At 41.6% G+C, this 21,897-nt stretch overlaps 1 protein-coding gene across 1 annotated transcript in view; it reads right to left on the bottom strand.

The window, feature by feature from the left end:
- LOC129842532 (disintegrin and metalloproteinase domain-containing protein 12-like) overlaps window positions 1-21,897 on the bottom strand; it is a 175,941-nt gene that overhangs the window by 25,401 nt on the left and 128,643 nt on the right. Inside the window, exons 14-16 of the mRNA XM_055911109.1 lie at window positions 18,785-18,893; window positions 18,413-18,548; window positions 14,394-14,505 (exon numbers count right to left, since the gene is read on the bottom strand). Coding sequence (XP_055767084.1) covers window positions 14,394-14,505; window positions 18,413-18,548; window positions 18,785-18,893 — 357 coding nt within the window. The remainder of the gene's footprint in view (window positions 1-14,393; window positions 14,506-18,412; window positions 18,549-18,784; window positions 18,894-21,897) is intronic.

Genomic DNA, 21,897 nt, shown 5'->3' with positions numbered 1-21,897 from the left:
CAGGACGGGTCACTAAACCAGACACTACAGGACGGGTAACTAAAACCAGACACTACAGGACGGCTCCCTAAAACCAGACACTACAAGACGGGTCACTAAACCAGACACTACAGGACGGGTCACTAAACCAGACACTACGGGACGGGTCACTAAAACCAGACACTACAGGACGGGTCACTAAAACCAGACACTACAGGACAGGTCACTAAAACCAGACACTACAGGACGGGTCACTAAAACCAGACACTACAGGACGGGTCCCTAAAACCAAATACTACAGGACGGGTCCCTAAAACCAGATACTACAGGACGGGTAACTAAACCAGAAACTACAGGACGGGTCACTAAAACCAGACACTACGGGACGGGACCCTAAAACCAGACACTACAGGACGGGTCACTAAAACCAGACACTACAGGACGGGTCCCTAAAACCAGACACTACAGGACGGGTCACTAAAACCAGACACTACAGGACGGGTCACTAAAACCAGACACTACAGGACGGGTCACTAAAACCAAACACTACAGGACGGGTCATTAAAACCAGACACTACAGGACGGGTCCCTAAAACCAGACACTACAGGACGGGTCAATAAAACCAGACACTACAGGACGGGTCCCTAAAACCAGACACTACAGGACGGGTCACTAAAACCAGACACTACAGGACGGGTCACTAAAACCAGACACTACAGGACGGGTCACTAAATGAGACACTACAGGACGGGTCACTAAACCAGACACTACAGGACGGGTCACTAAATCCAGACACTACAGGACGGGTCACTAAACCAGACACTACAGTACGGGTCACCAAAACCAGACACTACAGGACGGGTCACTAAAACCAGACACTACAGGACGGGTCACTAAAACCAGACACTACAGGACAGGTCACTAAAACCAGACACTACAGGAAGGGTCACTAAAGACAGACACTACAGGACGGGTCACTAAAACCAGACACTACAGGACGGGTCCCTAAAACCAGACACTACAGGACGGGTCACTAAAACCAGACACTACAGGAAGGGTCACTAAAACCAGACACTACAGGACGGGTCACTAAAACCAGACACTACAGGACGGGTCACTAAAACCAGACACTACAGGACGGGTCCCTAAAACCAAATTCTACAGGACGGGTCCCTAAAACCAGATACTACAGGACGGGAAACTAAACCAGACACTACAGGACGGGTCACTAAAACCAGACACTACAGGACGGGTCCCTAAAACCAGACACTACAGGACGGGTCACTAAAACCAGACACTACAGGACGGGTCACTAAAACCAGACACTACAGGACGGGTCCCTAAAACCAGACACTACAGGACGGGTCACTAAAACCAGACACTACAGGACAGGTCACTAAAACCAGACACTACAGGACGGGTCCCTAAAACCAAATACTACAGGACGGGTCCCTAAAACCAGATACTACAGGACAGGAAACTAAACCAGACACTACAGGACGTGTCACTAAAACCAGACACTACAGGACGGGTCCCTAAAACCAGACACTACAGGACGGGTCACTAAAACCAGACACTACAGGACGGGTCACTAAAACCAGACACTACAGGACGGGTCCCTAAAACCAGACACTACAGGACGGGTCACTAAAACCAGACACTACAGGAAGGGTCACTAAAACCAGACACTACAGGACGGTCACTAAAACCAGACACTACAGGACGGGTCACTAAAACCAGACACTACAGGACGGGTCACTAAAACCAGACACTACAGGACGGGTCCCTAAAACCAGACACTACAGGACGGGTCACTAAAACCAGACACTACAGGACGGGTCCCTAAAACCAGACACTACAGGACGGGTCACTAAAACCAGACACTACAGGACGGGTCACTAAAACCAGACACTACAGGACGGGTCCCTAAAACCAAATACTACAGGACGGGTCCCTAAAACCAGATACTACAGGACGGGAAACTAAACCAGACACTACAGGACGGGTCACTAAAACCAGACACTACAGGACGGGTCCCTAAAACCAGACACTACAGGACGGGTCACTAAAACCAGACACTACAGGACGGGTCCCTAAAACCAGACACTACAGGACGGGTCACTAAAACCAGACACTACAGGACGGGTCCCTAAAACCAAATACTACAGGACGGGTCCCTAAAACCAGATACTACAGGACGGGTCACTAAAACCAGACACTACAGGACGGGTCACTAAAACCAGACACTACAGGACGGGTCACTAAAACCAGACACTACAGGACGGGTCACTAAAACCAGACACTACAGGACGGGTCCCTAAAACCAAATTCTACAGGACGGGTCCCTAAAAACAGATACTACAGGACGGGAAACTAAACCAGACACTACAGGACGGGTCACTAAAACCAGACACTACAGGACGGGTCCCTAAAACCATACACTACAGGACGGGTCACTAAAACCAGACACTACAGGAAGGGTCACTAAAACCAGACACTACAGGACGGTCACTAAAACCAGACACTACAGGACGGGTCACTAAAACCAGACACTACAGGAAGGGTCACTAAAACCAGACACTACAGGACGGTCACTAAAACCAGACACTACAGGACGGGTCACTAAAACCAGACACTACAGGAAGGGTCACTAAAACCAGACACTACAGGACGGTCACTAAAACCAGACACTACAGGACGGGTCACTAAAACCAGACACTACAGGACGGGTCACTAAAACCAGACACTACAGGACGGGTCCCTAAAACCAGACACTACAGGACGGGTCCCTAAAACCAAATACTACAGGACGGGTCCCTAAAACCAGATACTACAGGACGGGTAACTAAACCAGACACTACAGGACGGGTAACTAAAACCAGACACTACAGCACGGGTCCCTAAAACCAGACACTACAGGACAGGTCCCTAAAACCAGACACTACAGGACAGGTCACTAAAACCAGACACTACAGGACGGGTCACTAAACCAGACACGACAGGACGGGTCACTAAACCCAGACACTACAGGACGGGTCACTAAAACCAGACACTACAGGACGGGTAACTAAACCAGACACTACAGGACGGGTCCCTAAAACCATACACTACAGGACGGGTCATTAAAACCAGACACTACAGGAAGGGTCACTAAAACCAGACACTACAGGACGGTCACTAAAACCAGACACTACAGGACGGGTCACTAAAACCAGACACTACAGGACGGGTCCCTAAAACCAGACACTACAGGACGGGTCATTAAAACCAGACACTACAGGACGGGTCACTAAAACCAGACACTACAGGACGGGTCACTAAAACCAGACACTACAGGACGGGTCCCTAAAACCAGACACTACAGGACGGGTCACTAAAACCAGACACTACAGGACGGGTCCCTAAAACCAGACACTACAGGACGGGTCACTAAAACCAGACACTACAGGACGGGTCACTAAAACCAGACACTACAGGACGGGTCCCTAAAACCAAATACTACAGGACGGGTCCCTAAAACCAGATACTACAGGACGGGAAACTAAACCAGACACTACAGGACGGGTCACTAAAACCAGACACTACAGGACGGGTCCCTAAAACCAGACACTACAGGACGGGTCACTAAAACCAGACACTACAGGACGGGTCCCTAAAACCAGACACTACAGGACGGGTCACTAAAACCAGACACTACAGGACGGGTCCCTAAAACCAAATACTACAGGACGGGTCCCTAAAACCAGATACTACAGGACGGGTCACTAAAACCAGACACTACAGGACGGGTCACTAAAACCAGACACTACAGGACGGGTCACTAAAACCAGACACTACAGGACGGGTCACTAAAACCAGACACTACAGGACGGGTCCCTAAAACCAAATTCTACAGGACGGGTCCCTAAAAACAGATACTACAGGACGGGAAACTAAACCAGACACTACAGGACGGGTCACTAAAACCAGACACTACAGGACGGGTCCCTAAAACCATACACTACAGGACGGGTCACTAAAACCAGACACTACAGGAAGGGTCACTAAAACCAGACACTACAGGACGGTCACTAAAACCAGACACTACAGGACGGGTCACTAAAACCAGACACTACAGGAAGGGTCACTAAAACCAGACACTACAGGACGGTCACTAAAACCAGACACTACAGGACGGGTCACTAAAACCAGACACTACAGGAAGGGTCACTAAAACCAGACACTACAGGACGGTCACTAAAACCAGACACTACAGGACGGGTCACTAAAACCAGACACTACAGGACGGGTCACTAAAACCAGACACTACAGGACGGGTCCCTAAAACCAGACACTACAGGACGGGTCCCTAAAACCAAATACTACAGGACGGGTCCCTAAAACCAGATACTACAGGACGGGTAACTAAACCAGACACTACAGGACGGGTAACTAAAACCAGACACTACAGCACGGGTCCCTAAAACCAGACACTACAGGACAGGTCCCTAAAACCAGACACTACAGGACAGGTCACTAAAACCAGACACTACAGGACGGGTCACTAAACCAGACACGACAGGACGGGTCACTAAACCCAGACACTACAGGACGGGTCACTAAAACCAGACACTACAGGACGGGTAACTAAACCAGACACTACAGGACGGGTCCCTAAAACCATACACTACAGGACGGGTCATTAAAACCAGACACTACAGGAAGGGTCACTAAAACCAGACACTACAGGACGGTCACTAAAACCAGACACTACAGGACGGGTCACTAAAACCAGACACTACAGGACGGGTCCCTAAAACCAGACACTACAGGACGGGTCATTAAAACCAGACACTACAGGACGGGTCACTAAAATCAGACACTACAGGACGGGTCACTAAAACCAGACACTAGAGGACGGGTCCCTAATACCAGACACTACAGGACGGGTCATTAAAACCAGACACTACAGGACGGGTCACTAAAACCAGACACTACAGGACGGGTCACTAAAACCAGACACTACCAGCCTGTCACCTGAATATAACACTCTGTTGTTAAAGTACCAGCCTGTCACCTGAATATAACACTCTGTTGATGTTAAAGTACCAGCCTGTCACCTGAATATAACACTCTGTTGTTAAAGTACCAGCCTGTCACCTGAATATAACACTCTGTTGTTAAAGTACCAGCCTGTCACCTGAATATAACACTCTGTTGTTGATAAAGTACCAGCCTGTCACCTGAATATAACACTCTGTTGTTGATAAAGTACCAGCCTGTCACCTGAATATAACACTCTGTTGTTGTTAAAGTACCAGCCTGTCACCTGAATATAACACTCTGTTGATGTTAAAGTACCAGCCTGTCACCTGAATATCACACTCTGTTGTTAAAGTACCAGCCTGTCACCTGAATATAACACTCTATTGCTAAAGTACCAGCCTGTCACCTGAATATAACACTCTGTTGTTAAAGTACCAGCCTGTCACCTGAATATAACACTCTGTTGATAAAGTACCAGCCTGTCACCTGAATATAACACTCTGTTGTTGTTAAAGTACCAGCCTGTCACCTGAATATAACACTCTGTTGTTAAAGTACCAGCCTGTCACCTGAATATAACACTCTGTTGTTGATAAAGTACCAGCCTGTCACCTGAATATAACACTCTGTTTTTTAAAGTACCAGCCTGTCACCTGATTACAACACTCTGTTGATGATAAAGTACCAGCCTGTCACCTGAATATAACACTCTATTGCTAAAGTACCAGCCTGTCACCTGAATATAACACTCTGTTGTTGTTAAAGTACCAGCCTGTCACCTGAATATAACACTCTGTTGTTGTTAAAGTACCAGCCTGTCACCTGAATATAACACTCTGTTGTTAAAGTACCAGCCTGTCACCTGAATATAACACTCTGTTGTTGTTAAAGTACCAGCCTGTCACCTGAATATAACACTCTGTTGTTAAAGTACCAGCCTGTCACCTGAATATAACACTCTGTTGATGTTAAAGTACCAGCCTGTCACCTGAATATAACACTCTGTTGTTGTTAAAGTACCAGCCTGTCACCTGAATATAACACTCTGTTGATAAAGTACCAGCCTGTCACCTGAATATAACACTCTGTTGTTAAAGTATCAGCCTGTCACCTGAATATAACACTCTGTTGATGTTAAAGTACCAGCCTGTCACCTGAATATAACACTCTGTTGTTAAAGTATCAGCCTGTCACCTGAATATAACACTCTGTTGTTGTTAAAGTACCAGCCTGTCACCTGAATATAACACTCTGCTGTTAAAGTACCAGCCTGTCACCTGACTATAACACTCTGTTGTTAAAGTACCAGCCTGTCACCTGAATATAACACTCTGTTGATGTTAAAGTACCAGCCTGTCACCTGAATATAACACTCTGTTGTTGTTAAAGTACGAGCCTGTCACCTGAATATAACACTCTGTTGTTAAAGTACCAGCCTGTCACCTGAATATAACACTCTGTTGTTGTTAAAGTACCAGCCTGTCACCTGAATATAACACTCTGTTGTTAAAGTACCAGCCTGTCACCTGAATATAACACTCTGTTGTTAAAGTATCAGCCTGTCACCTGAATATAACACTCTGTTGTTAAAGTATCAGCCTGTCACCTGAATATAACACTCTGTTGTTGTTAAAGTACCAGCCTGTCACCTGAATATAACACTCTGTTGTTGTTAAAGTACCAGCCTGTCACCTGAATATAACACTCTGTTGTTGTTAAAGTACCAGCCTGTCACCTGAATATAACACTCTGTTGTTAAAGTACCAGCCTGTCACCTGAATATAACACTCTGTTGTTAAAGTACCAGCCTGTCACCTGAATATAACACTCTGTTGTTAAAGTACCAGCCTGTCACCTGAATATAACACTCTGTTGTTGATAAAGTACAACCCTGTCACCTGAATATCACACTCTGTTGTTAAAGTACCAGCCTGTCACCTGAATATAACACTCTCTTGTTAAAGTACAACCCTGTCACCTGAATATCACACTCTGTTGTTAAAGTACCAGCCTGTCACCTGAATATAACACTCTGTTGTTGATAAAGTACCAGCCTGTCACCTGAATATAACACTCTGTTGTTAAAGTACCAGCCTGTCACCTGAATATAACACTCTGTTGTTGATAAAGTACCAGCCTGTCACCTGAATATAACACTCTGTTGTTGATAAAGTACCAGCCTGTCACCTGAATATAACACTCTGTTGTTAAAGTACCAGCCTGTCACCTGAATATAACACTCTGTTGTTAAAGTACCAGCCTGTCACCTGAATATAACACTCTGTTGTTGATAAAGTATCAGCCTGTCACCTGAATATAACACTCTGTTGTTGTTAAAGTACCAGCCTGTCACCTGAATATAACACTCTGTTGTTGTTAAAGTACCAGCCTGTCACCTGAATATAACACTCTGTTGTTGATAAAGTACCAGCCTGTCACCTGAATATAACACTCTGTTGTTAAAGTACCAGCCTGTCACCTGAATATAACACTCTGTTGTTGTTAAAGTACCAGCCTGTCACCTGAATATAACACTCTGTTGTTAAAGTACCAGCCTGTCACCTGAATATAACACTCTGTTGTTGATAAAGTACAACCCTGTCACCTGAATATCACACTCTGTTGTTAAAGTACCAGCCTGTCACCTGAATATAACACTCTCTTGTTAAAGTACCAGCCTGTCACCTGAATATAACACTCTGATGTTAAAGTATCAGCCTGTCACCTGAATATAACACTCTGTTGTTAAAGTATCAGCCTGTCACCTGAATATAACACTCTGTTGTTAAAGTATCAGCCTGTCACCTGAATATAACACTCTGTTGTTAAAGTACCAGCCTGTCACCTGAATATAACACTCTGTTGTTGATAAAGTACCAGCCTGTCACCTGAATATAACACTCTGTTGTTGTTAAAGTACCAGCCTGTCACCTGAATATAACACTCTGTTGATGTTAAAGTACCAGCCTGTCACCTGAATATAACACTCTGTTGTTGTTAAAGTACCAGCCTGTCACCTGAATTTAACACTCTGTTGTTGTTAAAGTACCAGCCTGTCACCTGAATATAACACTCTGTTGTTAAAGTACCAGCCTGTCACCTGAATATAACACTCTGTTGTTAAAGTACCAGCCTGTCACCTGAATATAACACTCTGTTGTTAAAGTACCAGCCTGTCACCTGAATATAACACTCTGTTGTTAAAGTACCAGCCTGTCACCTGAATATAACACTCTGTTGTTAAAGTATCAGCCTGTCACCTGAATATAACACTCTGTTGTTAAAGTACCAGCCTGTCACCTGAATATAACACTCTGTTGTTGTTAAAGTACCAGCCTGTCACCTGAATATAACACTCTGTTGTTAAAGTACCAGCCTGTCACCTGAATATAACACTCTGTTGTTAAAGTACCAGCCTGTCACCTGAATATAACACTCTGTTGTTGTTAAAGTACCAGCCTGTCACCTGAATATAACACTCTGTTGTTAAAGTACCAGCCTGTCACCTGAATATAACACTCTGTTGTTGTTAAAGTACCAGCCTGTCACCTGAATATAACACTCTGTTGTTAAAGTACCAGCCTGTCACCTGAATATAACACTCTGTTGTTGTTAAAGTACCAGCCTGTCACCTGAATATAACACTCTGTTGTTGTTAAAGTACCAGCCTGTCACCTGAATATAACACTCTGTTGTTAAAGTACCAGCCTGTCACCTGAATATAACACTCTGTTGTTGTTTAAGTACCAGCCAGTCACCTGAATATAACACTCTGTTGTTGTTTAAGTACCAGCCTGTCACCTGAATAAAACACTCTGTTGATAAAGTACCAGCCTGTCACCTGAATATAACACTCTGTTGTTGTTAAAGTATCAGCCTGTCACCTGAATATAACACTTTGTTGTTAAAGTAGCAGCCTGTCACCTGAATATAACACTCTGCTGTTGTTAAAGTACCAGCCTGTCACCTGAATATAACACTCTGTTGTTAAAGTACCAGCCTGTCACCTGAATATAACACTCTGCTGTTGTTAAAGTACCAGCCTGTCACCTGAATATAACACTCTGTTGTTAAAGTACCAGCCTGTCACCTGAATATAACACTCTGTTGTTAAAGTATCAGCCTGTCACCTGAATATAACACTCTGTTGTTAAAGTACCAGCCTGTCACCTGAATATAACACTCTGTTGTTGTTAAAGTACCAGCCTGTCACCTGAATATAACACTCTGTTGTTGTTAAAGTACCAGCCTGTCACCTGAATATAACACTCTGTTGTTAAAGTACCAGCCTGTCACCTGAATATAACACTCTGTTGTTGATAAAGTATCAGCCTGTCACCTGAATATAACACTCTGATGTTAAAGTATCAGCCTGTCACCTGAATATAACACTCTGTTGTTAAAGTACCAGCCTGTCACCTGAATATAACACTCTGTTGTTGATAAAGTACCAGCCTGTCACCTGAATTTAACACTCTGTTGTTGTTAAAGTACCAGCCTGTCACCTGAATATAACACTCTGTTGTTAAAGTACCAGCCTGTCACCTGACTATAACACTCTGTTGTTAAAGTACCAGCCTGTCACCTGAATATAACACTCTGTTGTTAAAGTACCAGCCTGTCACCTGAATATAACACTCTGTTGTTGTTAAAGTACCAGCCTGTCACCTGAATATAACACTCTGTTGTTAAAGTACCAGCCTGTCACCTGAATATAACACTCTGTTGTTAAAGTACCAGCCTGTCACCTGAATATAACACTCTGTTGTTAAAGTACCAGCCTGTCACCTGAATATAACACTCTGTTGTTGTTAAAGTACCAGCCTGTCACCTGAATATAACACTCTGTTGTTGTTAAAGTACCAGCCTGTCACCTGAATATAACACTCTGTTGTTAAAGTACCAGCCTGTCACCTGAATATAACACTCTGTTGTTGTTAAAGTACCAGCCTGTCACCTGAATATAACACTCTGTTGTTAAAGTACCAGCCTGTCACCTGAATATAACACTCTGTTGTTAAAGTACCAGCCTGTCACCTGAATATAACACTCTGTTGTTGATAAAGTACCAGCCTGTCACCTGAATATAACACTCTGTTGTTAAAGTACCAGCCTGTCACCTGAATATAACACTCTGTTGTTGTTAAAGTACCAGCCTGTCACCTGAATATAACACTCTGTTGTTGTTAAAGTACCAGCCTTTCACCTGAATATAACACTCTGTTGTTGTTAAAGTACCAGCCTGTCACCTGAATATAACACTCTGTTGTTGTTAAAGTACCAGCCTGTCACCTGAATATAACACTCTGTTGTTAAAGTACCAGCCTGTCACCTGAATATAACACTCTGTTGTTGTTTAAGTACCAGCCAGTCACCTGAATATAACACTCTGTTGTTGTTTAAGTACCAGCCTGTCACCTGAATATAACACTCTGTTGATAAAGTACCAGCCTGTCACCTGAATATAACACTCTGTTGTTGTTAAAGTATCAGCCTGTCACCTGAATATAACACTCTGTTGTTAAAGTAGCAGCCTGTCACCTGAATATAACACTCTGCTGTTGTTAAAGTACCAGCCTGTCACCTGAATATAACACTCTGTTGTTAAAGTACCAGCCTGTCACCTGAATATAACACTCTGCTGTTGTTAAAGTACCAGCCTGTCACCTGAATATAACACTCTGTTGTTAAAGTACCAGCCTGTCACCTGAATATAACACTCTGTTGTTAAAGTATCAGCCTGTCACCTGAATATAACACTCTGTTGTTAAAGTATCAGCCTGTCACCTGAATATAACACTCTGTTGTTGTTAAAGTACCAGCCTGTCACCTGAATATAACACTCTGTTGTTAAAGTACCAGCCTGTCACCTGAATATAACACTCTGTTGTTGATAAAGTATCAGCCTGTCACCTGAATATAACACTCTGATGTTAAAGTATCAGCCTGTCACCTGAATATAACACTCTGTTGTTAAAGTACCAGCCTGTCACCTGAATATAACACTCTGTTGTTGATAAAGTACCAGCCTGTCACCTGAATTTAACACTCTGTTGTTGTTAAAGTACCAGCCTGTCACCTGAATATAACACTCTGTTGTTAAAGTACCAGCCTGTCACCTGACTATAACACTCTGTTGTTAAAGTACCAGCCTGTCACCTGAATATAACACTCTGTTGTTAAAGTACCAGCCTGTCACCTGAATATAACACTCTGTTGTTAAAGTACCAGCCTGTCACCTGAATATAACACTCTGTTGTTAAAGTACCAGCCTGTCACCTGAATATAACACTCTGTTGTTGATAAAGTACCAGCCTGTCACCTGAATATAACACTCTGTTGTTAAAGTACCAGCCTGTCACCTGAATATAACACTCTGTTGTTGTTAAAGTACCAGCCTGTCACCTGAATATAACACTCTGTTGTTGTTAAAGTACCAGCCTTTCACCTGAATATAACACTCTGTTGTTGTTAAAGTACCAGCCTGTCACCTGAATATAACACTCTGTTGTTGATAAAGTACCAGCCTGTCACCTGAATATAACACTCTGTTGTTGTTAAAGTACCAGCCTGTCACCTGAATATAACACTCTGTTGTTGTTAAAGTACCAGCCTGTCACCTGAATATAACACTCTGTTGTTGATAAAGTACCAGCCTGTCACCTGAATATAACACTCTGTTGTTGTTAAAGTACCAGCCTGTCACCTGAATATAACACTCTGTTGTTAAAGTACCAGCCTGTCACCTGAATATAACACTCTGTTGTTGTTAAAGTACCAGCCTGTCACCTGAATATAACACTCTGTTGTTGTTAAAGTACCAGCCTGTCACCTGAATATAACACTCTGTTGTTGTTAAAGTACCAGCCTGTCACCTGAATATAACACTCTGTTGTTGTTAAAGTACCAGCCTGTCACCTGAATATAACACTCTGTTGTTGTTAAAGTACCAGCCTGTCACCTGAATATAACACTCTGTTGTTAAAGTACCAGCCTGTCACCTGAATATAACACTCTGTTGTTAAAGTACCAGCCTGTCACCTGAATATAACACTCTGTTGTTGTTAAACTACCAGCCTGTCACCTGAATATAACACTCTGTTGTTAAAGTACCAGCCTGTCACCTGAATATAACACTCTGTTGTTGTTAAAGTACCAGCCTGTCACCTGAATATAACACTCTGTTGTTAAAGTACCAGCCTGTCACCTGAATATAACACTCTGTTGTTAAAGTACCAGCCTGTCACCTGAATATAACACTCTGTTGTTAAAGTACCAGCCTGTCACCTGAATATAACACTCTGTTGATAAAGTACCAGCCTGTCACCTGAATATAACACTCTGTTGTTAAAGTACCAGCCTGTCACCTGAATATAACACTCTGTTGTTAAAGTACCAGCCTGTCACCTGAATATAACACTCTGTTGTTGATAAAGTACCAGCCTGTCACCTGAATATAACACTCTGTTGTTGTTAATGTACCAGCCTGTCACCTGAATATAACACTCTGTTGTTGTTAAAGTACCAGCCTGTCACCTGAATATAACACTCTGTTGTTGATAAAGTACCAGCCTGTCACCTGAATATAACACTCTGTTGTTGTTAAAGTACCAGCCTGTCACCTGAATATAACACTCTGTTGTTAAAGTACCAGCCTGTCACCTGAATATAACACTCTGTTGTTAAAGTACCAGCCTGTCACCTGAATATAACACTCTGTTGTTGTTAAAGTACCAGCCTGTCACCTGAATATAACACTCTGTTGTTGTTAAAGTACCAGCCTGTCACCTGAATATAACACTCTGTTGTTGTTAAAGTACCAGCCTGTCACCTGAATATAACACTCTGTTGTTGTTAAAGTACCAGCCTGTCACCTGAATATAACACTCTGTTGTTGTTAAAGTACCAGCCTGTCACCTGAATATAACACTCTGTTGTTAAAGTACCAGCCTGTCACCTGAATATAACACTCTGTTGTTAAAGTACCAGCCTGTCACCTGAATATAACACTCTGTTGTTGTTAAACTACCAGCCTGTCACCTGAATATAACACTCTGTTGTTAAAGTACCAGCCTGTCACCTGAATATAACACTCTGTTGTTGTTAAAGTATCAGCCTGTCACCTGAATATAACACTCTGTTGTTGTTAAAGTATCAGCCTGTCACCTGAATATAACACTCTGTTGTTAAAGTACCAGCCTGTCACCTGAATATAACACTCTGTTGTTGTTAAAGTACCAGCCTGTCACCTGAATATAACACTCTGTTGTTGTTAAAGTACCAGCCTGTCACCTGAATATAACACTCTGTTGATGTTAAAGTACCAGCCTGTCACCTGAATATAACACTCTGTTGATGTTAAAGTACCAGCCTGTCACCTGAATATAACACACTGTTGATGTTAAAGTACCAGCCTGTCACCTGAATATAACACTCTGTTGTTGATAAAGTACCAGCCTGTCACCTGAATATAACACTCTGTTGTTGATAAAGTACCAGCCTGTCACCTGAATATAACACTCTGTTGATAAAGTACCAGCCTGTCACCTGAATATAACACTCTGTTGATAAAGTACCAGCCTGTCACCTGACTATAACACTCTGTTGTTAAAGTACCAGCCTGTCACCTGACTATAACACTCTGTTGTTAAAGTACCAGCCTGTCACCTGAATATAACACTCTGATGTTAAAGTACCAGCCTGTCACCTGAATATAACACTCTGTTGTTAAAGTACCAGCCTGTCACCTGAATATAACACTCTGTTGTTGATAAAGTACCAGCCTGTCACCTGAATATAACACTCTGTTGTTGATAAAGTACCAGCCTGTCACCTGAATATAACACTCTGTTGATAAAGTACCAGCCTGTCACCTGAATATAACACTCTGTTGTTAAAGTACCAGCCTGTCACCTGAATATAACACTCTGTTGATAAAGTACCAGCCTGTCACCTGAATATAACACTCTGTTGTTAAAGTACCAGCCTGTCACCTGAGAGAGAGAGATGGGGGGGAGAGGATAGTGGGGAGAGAGAGAGAGAGAGACAGAGAGAGAGAGAGAGAGAGAGAGAGAGAGAGATGGGGGGAGAGAAGAATGGAGAGAGAGAGAGAGAGAGAGAGATGGGGGGAGAGAAGGATGGAGAGAGAGAGAGAGAGATGGGGGGAGAGGATAGTGGGGAGAGAGAGAGAGAGAGAGAGAGAGAGATGGGGGGAGAGAAGAATGGAGAGAGAGAGAGAGAGAGATGGGGGGGAGAGTATAGGGGGGAGAGAAGGATGGAGAGAGAGAGAGAGAGAGAGAGATGGGGGGGATTAGCTGCTGTTGTGTGCGAGGACGCTAGTGGGGGGGGGGGGGGGGATATTGAAAGAGGAGGAAGAAGCTAAATTTACCTTGAAGATGCTGCTGCTGTGTTTCTGTCTCTGTGTCGGTGTCTGGGCTTGAGGCTGACCAGGTGGGGAATCTCTATGGACAGGACTGGATGATCTGTTAGACCCCACCGACCTGTGACACAACAACAGATGAAATACAAGACCAGTCCCCAGATGTGAATTTGTTTTATTCAACTCAATGGGTTGATCGTGGTACTGTAGAAGACTACTGGCTAGCCCGTTCCATACAGTCTACAGTGGCCTGCAAAAGTAAACTTGTTCAGTTTACGTCTCAGTTGTTGAATCTTGTTCATACAAATATTTACACAAATTTTTACAAATAAATGCAGTTGACAGTGACGTTGCTGAGTTTATATACCAGGTAGGGCATTTGAAGCTAAGGTAATATAATATCCTAAGTACTGCAGTGCATCTCCTCCTCATGGACTGCACCAGATTTGCCAGTTCTTGCTGTGAGATGTTACCCCACTCTTCCACCAAGGCACCTGCAAATTCCCGGACATTTCTGTGGGGAATGGCCCTAGCCCTCACCCTCCGATTCAACAGGTCCCAGATGTGCTCATATTACCTCAGCTTGTCCATAGTGTTCTATATTACCTCAGCTTGTCCATAGTGTTCTATATTACCTCAGCTTGTCCATAGTGTTCCATATTACCTCAGCTTGTCCATGGTGTTCTATATTACCTCAGCTTGTCCATAGTGTTCTATATTACCTCAGCTTGTCTATAGGGTTCTATATTACCTCAGCTTGTCCATAGTGTTCTATATTACCTCAGCTTGTCCATGGTGTTCTATATTACCTCAGCTTGTCCATAGTGTTCTATATTACCTCAGCTTGTCCACTGTGTTCTATATTACCTCAGCTTGTCCATAGTGTTCTATATTACCTCAGCTTGTCCATGGTGTTCTATATTACCTCAGCTTGTCCATAGTGTTCTATATTACCTCAGCTTGTCCATAGTGTTCTATATTACCTCAGCTTGTCCATAGTGTTCCATATTACCTCAGCTTGTCCATGGTGTTCTATATTACCTCAGCTTGTCTATAGGGTTCTATATTACCTCAGCTTGTCCATAGTGTTCTATATTACCTCAGCTTGTCCATGGTGTTCTATATTACCTCAGCTTGTCCATAGTGTTCTATATTACCTCAGCTTGTCCACTGTGTTCTATATTACCTCAGCTTGTCCATAGTGTTCTATATTACCTCAGCTTGTCCACTGTGTTCTATATTACCTCAGCTTGTCCATAGTGTTCTATATTACCTCAGCTTGTCCACTGTGTTCTATATTACCTCAGCTTGTCCATAGTGTTCTATATTACCTCAGCTTGTCCATAGTGTTCTATATTACCTCAGCTTGTCCATAGTGTTCTATATTACCTCAGCTTGTCCATAGTGTTCCATATTACCTCAGCTTGTCCATGGTGTTCTATATTACCTCAGCTTGTCTATAGGGTTCTATATTACCTCAGCTTGTCCATAGTGTTCTATATTACCTCAGCTTGTCCATGGTGTTCTATATTACCTCAGCTTGTCCATAGTGTTCTATATTACCTCAGCTTGTCCACTGTGTTCTATATTACCTCAGCTTGTCCATAGTGTTCTATATTACCTCAGCTTGTCCATGGTGTTCTATATTACCTCAGCTTGTCCATAGTGTTCTATATTACCTCAGCTTGTCCATAGTGTTCTATATTACCTCAGCTTGTCCATAGTGTTCTATATTACCTCAGCTTGTCCATAGTGTTCTATATTACCTCAGCTTGTCCATAGTGTTCTATATTACCTCAGCTTGTCCATAGTGTTCTATATTACCTCAGCTTGTCTATAGTGTTCTATATTACCTCAGCTTGTCCATAGTGTTCTATATTACCTCAGCTTGTCCATAGTGTTCTATATTACCTCAGCTTGTCCATAGTGTTCTATATTACCTCAGCTTGTCCATAGTGTTCTATATTACCTCAGCTTGTCCATAGTGTTCTATATTACCTCAGCTTGTCCATAGTGTTCTATATTACCTCAGCTTGTCCATAGTGTTCTATATTACCTCAGCTTGTCCATAGTGTTCTATATTACCTCAGCTTGTCCATAGTGTTCTATATTACCTCAGCTTGTCCATAGTGTTCTATATTACCTCAGCTTGTCCATAGTGTTCTATATTACCTCAGCTTGTCCACTGTGTTCTATATTACCTCAGCGTGTCCATAGTGTTCTATATTACCTCAGCGTGTCCATAGTGTTCTATATTACCTCAGCTTGTCTATAGTGTTCTATATTACCTCAGCTTGTCCATAGTGTTCTATATTACCTCAGCTTGTCCATAGTGTTCTATATTACCTCAGCTTGTCCATAGTGTTCTATATTACCTCAGCTTGTCCATAGTGTTCTATATTACCTCAGCTTGTCCATAGTGTTCTATATTACCTTAGCGTGTCCATGGTGTTCTATATTACCTCAGCTTGTCCGTAGTGTTCTATGTTACCTCAGCTTGTCCATAGTGTTCTATATTACCTCAGCTTGTCCATAGTGTTCTATATTACCTCAGCTTGTCCATAGTGTTCTATATTACCTCAGCTTGTCCATAGTGTTCTATATTACCTCAGCTTGTCCATAGTGTTCTATATTACCTTAGCGTGTCCATAGGGTTCTATATTACCTCAGCTTGTCCATAGTGTTCTATATTACCTCAGCTTTTCCATAGTGTTCTATATTACCTCAGCTTGTCCATAGTGTTCTATATTACCTCAGCTTGTCCACTGTGTTCTATATTACCTCAGCGTGTCCATAGTGTTCTATATTACCTCAGCTTGTCCATAGTGTTCTATATTACCTCAGCTTGTCCATAGTGTTCTATATTACCTCAGCTTGTCCATAGTGTTCTATATTACCTCAGCTTGTCCATGGTGTTCTATATTACCTCAGCTTGTCCATAGTGTTCTATATTACCTCAGCTTGTCCATAGTGTTCTATATTACCTCAGCTTGTCCATAGTGTTCTATATTACCTCAGCTTGTCCATGGTGTTCTATATTACCTCAGCTTGTCCATAGTGTTCTATATTACCTCAGCTTGTCCATAGTGTTCTATATTACCTCAGCTTGTCCATAGTGTTCTATATTACCTCAGCTTGTCCATAGTGTTCTATATTACCTCAGCTTGTCTATAGTGTTCTATATTACCTCAGCTTGTCCATAGTGTTCTATATTACCTCAGCTTGTCTATAGTGTTCTATATTACCTCAGCGTGTCCATGGTGTTCTATATTACCTCAGCTTGTCTATAGTGTTCTATATTACCTCAGCTTGTCTATAGTGTTCTATATTACCTCAGCTTGTCTATAGTGTTCTATATTACCTCAGCTTGTCTATAGTGTTCTATATTACCTCAGCTTGTCTATAGTGTTCTATATTACCTCAGCTTGTCCATAGTGTTCTATATTACCTCAGCTTGTCCATAGTGTTCTATATTACCTCAGCTTGTCCATCGTGTTCTATAGTACCTCAGCTTGTCCATGGTGTTCTATATTACCTCAGCTTGTCCACAGTGTTCTATATTACCTCAGCTTGTCCATAGTGTTCTATAATACCTCAGCTTGTCCATAGTGTTCTATATTACCTCAGCTTGTCCATAGTGTTCTATATTACCTCAGCTTGTCTATAGTGTTCTATATTACCTCAGCTTGTCCATAGTGTTCTATATTACCTCAGCTTGTCCATAGTGTTCTATATTACCTCAGCTTGTCCATAGTGTTCTATATTACCTCAGCTTGTCCATAGTGTTCTATATTACCTCAGCTTGTCCACTGTGTTCTATATTACCTCAGCTTGTCCATGGTGTTCTATATTACCTCAGCTTGTCCATAGTGTTCTATATTACCTCAGCTTGTCTATAGTGTTCTATATTACCTCAGCTTGTCCATAGTGTTCTATATTACCTCAGCTTGTCCATAGTGTTCTATATTACCTCAGCTTGTCTATAGGGTTCTATATTACCTCAGCTTGTCCATGGTGTTCTATATTACCTCAGCTTGTCCATAGTGTTCTTCTTGTTGGTGAATAGTAGTCTCAGCAGGGTCTTTCTCTTGATGGAGACGATGAGGCCGGCTCCCAGGAAGGTTATTAGAGTCAACAGGACCCCCACCGCCACGCCACCGTAGTCTGGGAAATGACATAAGAGACAGACATGAAATACATGAAAACAGCAATACCTGTTGAGCCCGGGGAGCCAGTTCCTGTGGTAGATACAATGGCCATCTATAGCTACATGGCTAGTCTCAATGAGGAACTTTGGAATTTCAATGTACTTTCTGAAATGACTAAATTGAAATGGAATTGACCCCAAGCCTACTTTGCATGACATAATAGCAGACATTTGTGTTGGTAACGTTGGATACCTGCTAGCCTCATCGGTCCACTGTCCACACTTCCCCCGAAGCCTGCCCTGTCACAGAAGGGAGGAGCCCAGTGGGCCTCGCAGTGGCAGTTCTTGTTGTTATTACACACCTGTAGGTAGTATACCACAACATATTGTTATTACACACCTGTAGGTAGTATACCACAACATATTGTTATTACACACCTGTAGGTAGTATACCACAACATATTGTAGTTATTACACACCTGTAGGTAGTATACCACAACATATTGTAGTTATTACACACCTGTAGGTAGTATACCACAACATATTGTTATTACACACCTGTAGGTAGTATATCACAACATATTGTTATTACACACCTGTAGGTAGTATACCACAACATATTGTTATTACACACCTGTAGGTAGTATACCACAACATATTGTAGTTATTACAGACCTGTAGGTAGTATACCACAACATATTGTAGTTATTACAGACCTGTAGGTAGTATACCACAACATATTGTTATTACACACCTGTAGGTAGTATACCACAACATATTGTTATTACACACCTGTAGGTAGTATACCACAACATATTGTAGTTATTACACACCTGTAGGTAGTGTACCACAACATATTGTAGTTATTACACACCTGTAGGTAGTATACCACAACACATTGTTATTACACACCTGTAGGTAGTATACCACAACATATTGTTATTACACACCTGTAGGTAGTATACCACAACATGTTGTAGTTATTACACACCTGTAGGTAGTATACCACAACATATAGTAGTTATTACACACCTGTAGGTAGTATACCACAACATATTGTAGTTATTACAGACCTGTAGGTAGTATACCACAACATATTGTAGTTATTACACACCTGTAGGTAGTATACCACAAAATATAGTTATTACACACCTGTAGGTAGTATACCACAACATATAGTTATTACACACCTGTATGTAGTATACCACAACATATTGTAGTTATTACACACCTGTAGGTAGTATACCACAACATATTGTAGTTATTACACACCTGTAGGTAGTATACCACAACATATTGTAGTTATTACACACCTGTAGGTAGTATACCACAACATATAGTAGTTATTACACACCTGTAGGTAGTATACCACAACATATTGTTGTTATTACACACCTGTAGGTAGTATACCACAACATATAGTAGTTATTACACACCTGTAGTTAGTATACCACAACATATTGTAGTTATTACACACCTGTAGGTAGTATACCACAACATATAGTAGTTATTACACACCTGTAGGTAGTATACCACAACATATTGTAGTTATTACAGACCTGTAGGTAGTATACCACAACATATTGTAGTTATTACAGACCTGTAGGTAGTATACCACAACATATTGTAGTTATTACACACCTGTAGGTAGTATACCACAACATATAGTTATTACACACCTGTAGGTAGTATACCACAACATATTGTAGTTATTACACACCTGTAGGTAGTATATCACAACATATTGTAGTTATTACACACCTGTAGTTAGTATACCACAACATATTGTTATTACACACCTGTAGGTAGTATACCACAACATATTGTTATTACACACCTGTAGGTAGTATACCACAACATATTGTAGTTATTACACACCTGTAGGTAGTATACCACAACATATTGTAGTTATTACACACCTGTAGGTATTATACCACAACATATTGTAGTTATTACACACCTGTAGGTAGTATACCACAACATATTGTAGTTATTACACACCTCTAGGTATTATACCACAACATATTGTAGTTATTACACACCTGTAGGTAGTATACCACAACATATTGTAGTTATTACAGACCTGTAGGTAGTATACCACAACATAATGTTATTACACACCTGTAGGTAGTATACCACAACATATTGTTATTACACACCTGTAGGTAGTATACCACAACATATTGTAGTTATTACACACCTGTAGGTAGTATACCACAACATGTTGTAGTTATTACACACCTGTAGGTATTATACCACAACATATTGTTATTACACACCTGTAGGTAGTATACCACAACATATTGTTATTACACACCTGTAGGTAGTATACCACAACATATTGTAGTTATTACACACCTGTAGGTAGTATACCACAACATGTTGTAGTTATTACACACCTGTAGGTAGTATACCACAACATATAGTAGTTATTACACACCTGTAGGTAGTATACCACAACATATTGTAGTTATTACAGACCTGTAGGTAGTATACCACAACATATTGTAGTTATTACACACCTGTAGGTAGTATACCACAAAATATAGTTATTACACACCTGTAGGTAGTATACCACAACATATAGTTATTACACACCTGTATGTAGTATACCACAACATATTGTAGTTATTACACACCTGTAGGTAGTATACCACAACATATTGTAGTTATTACACACCTGTAGGTAGTATACCACAACATATTGTAGTTATTACACACCTGTAGGTAGTATACCACAACATATTGTAGTTATTACACACCTGTAGGTAGTATACCACAACATGTTGTAGTTATTACACACCTGTAGGTATTATACCACAACATATTGTTATTACACACCTGTAGGTAGTATACCACAACATATTGTTATTACACACCTGTAGGTAGTATACCACAACATGTTGTAGTTATTACACACCTGTAGGTAGTATACCACAACATATAGTAGTTATTACACACCTGTAGGTAGTATACCACAACATATTGTAGTTATTACAGACCTGTAGGTAGTATACCACAACATATTGTAGTTATTACACACCTGTAGGTAGTATACCACAAAATATAGTTATTACACACCTGTAGGTAGTATACCACAACATATAGTTATTACACACCTGTATGTAGTATACCACAACATATTGTAGTTATTACACACCTGTAGGTAGTATACCACAACATATTGTAGTTATTACACACCTGTAGGTAGTATACCACAACATATTGTAGTTATTACACACCTGTAGGTAGTATACCACAACATATAGTAGTTATTACACACCTGTAGGTAGTATACCACAACATATTGTTGTTATTACACACCTGTAGGTAGTATACCACAACATATAGTAGTTATTACACACC

This window comes from Salvelinus fontinalis, unplaced genomic scaffold, assembly GCF_029448725.1.
Source record: "Salvelinus fontinalis isolate EN_2023a unplaced genomic scaffold, ASM2944872v1 scaffold_0048, whole genome shotgun sequence".
NCBI lineage: Eukaryota > Metazoa > Chordata > Actinopteri > Salmoniformes > Salmonidae > Salvelinus > Salvelinus fontinalis.
This window is presented reverse-complemented; position numbering and strand designations above follow the sequence as displayed.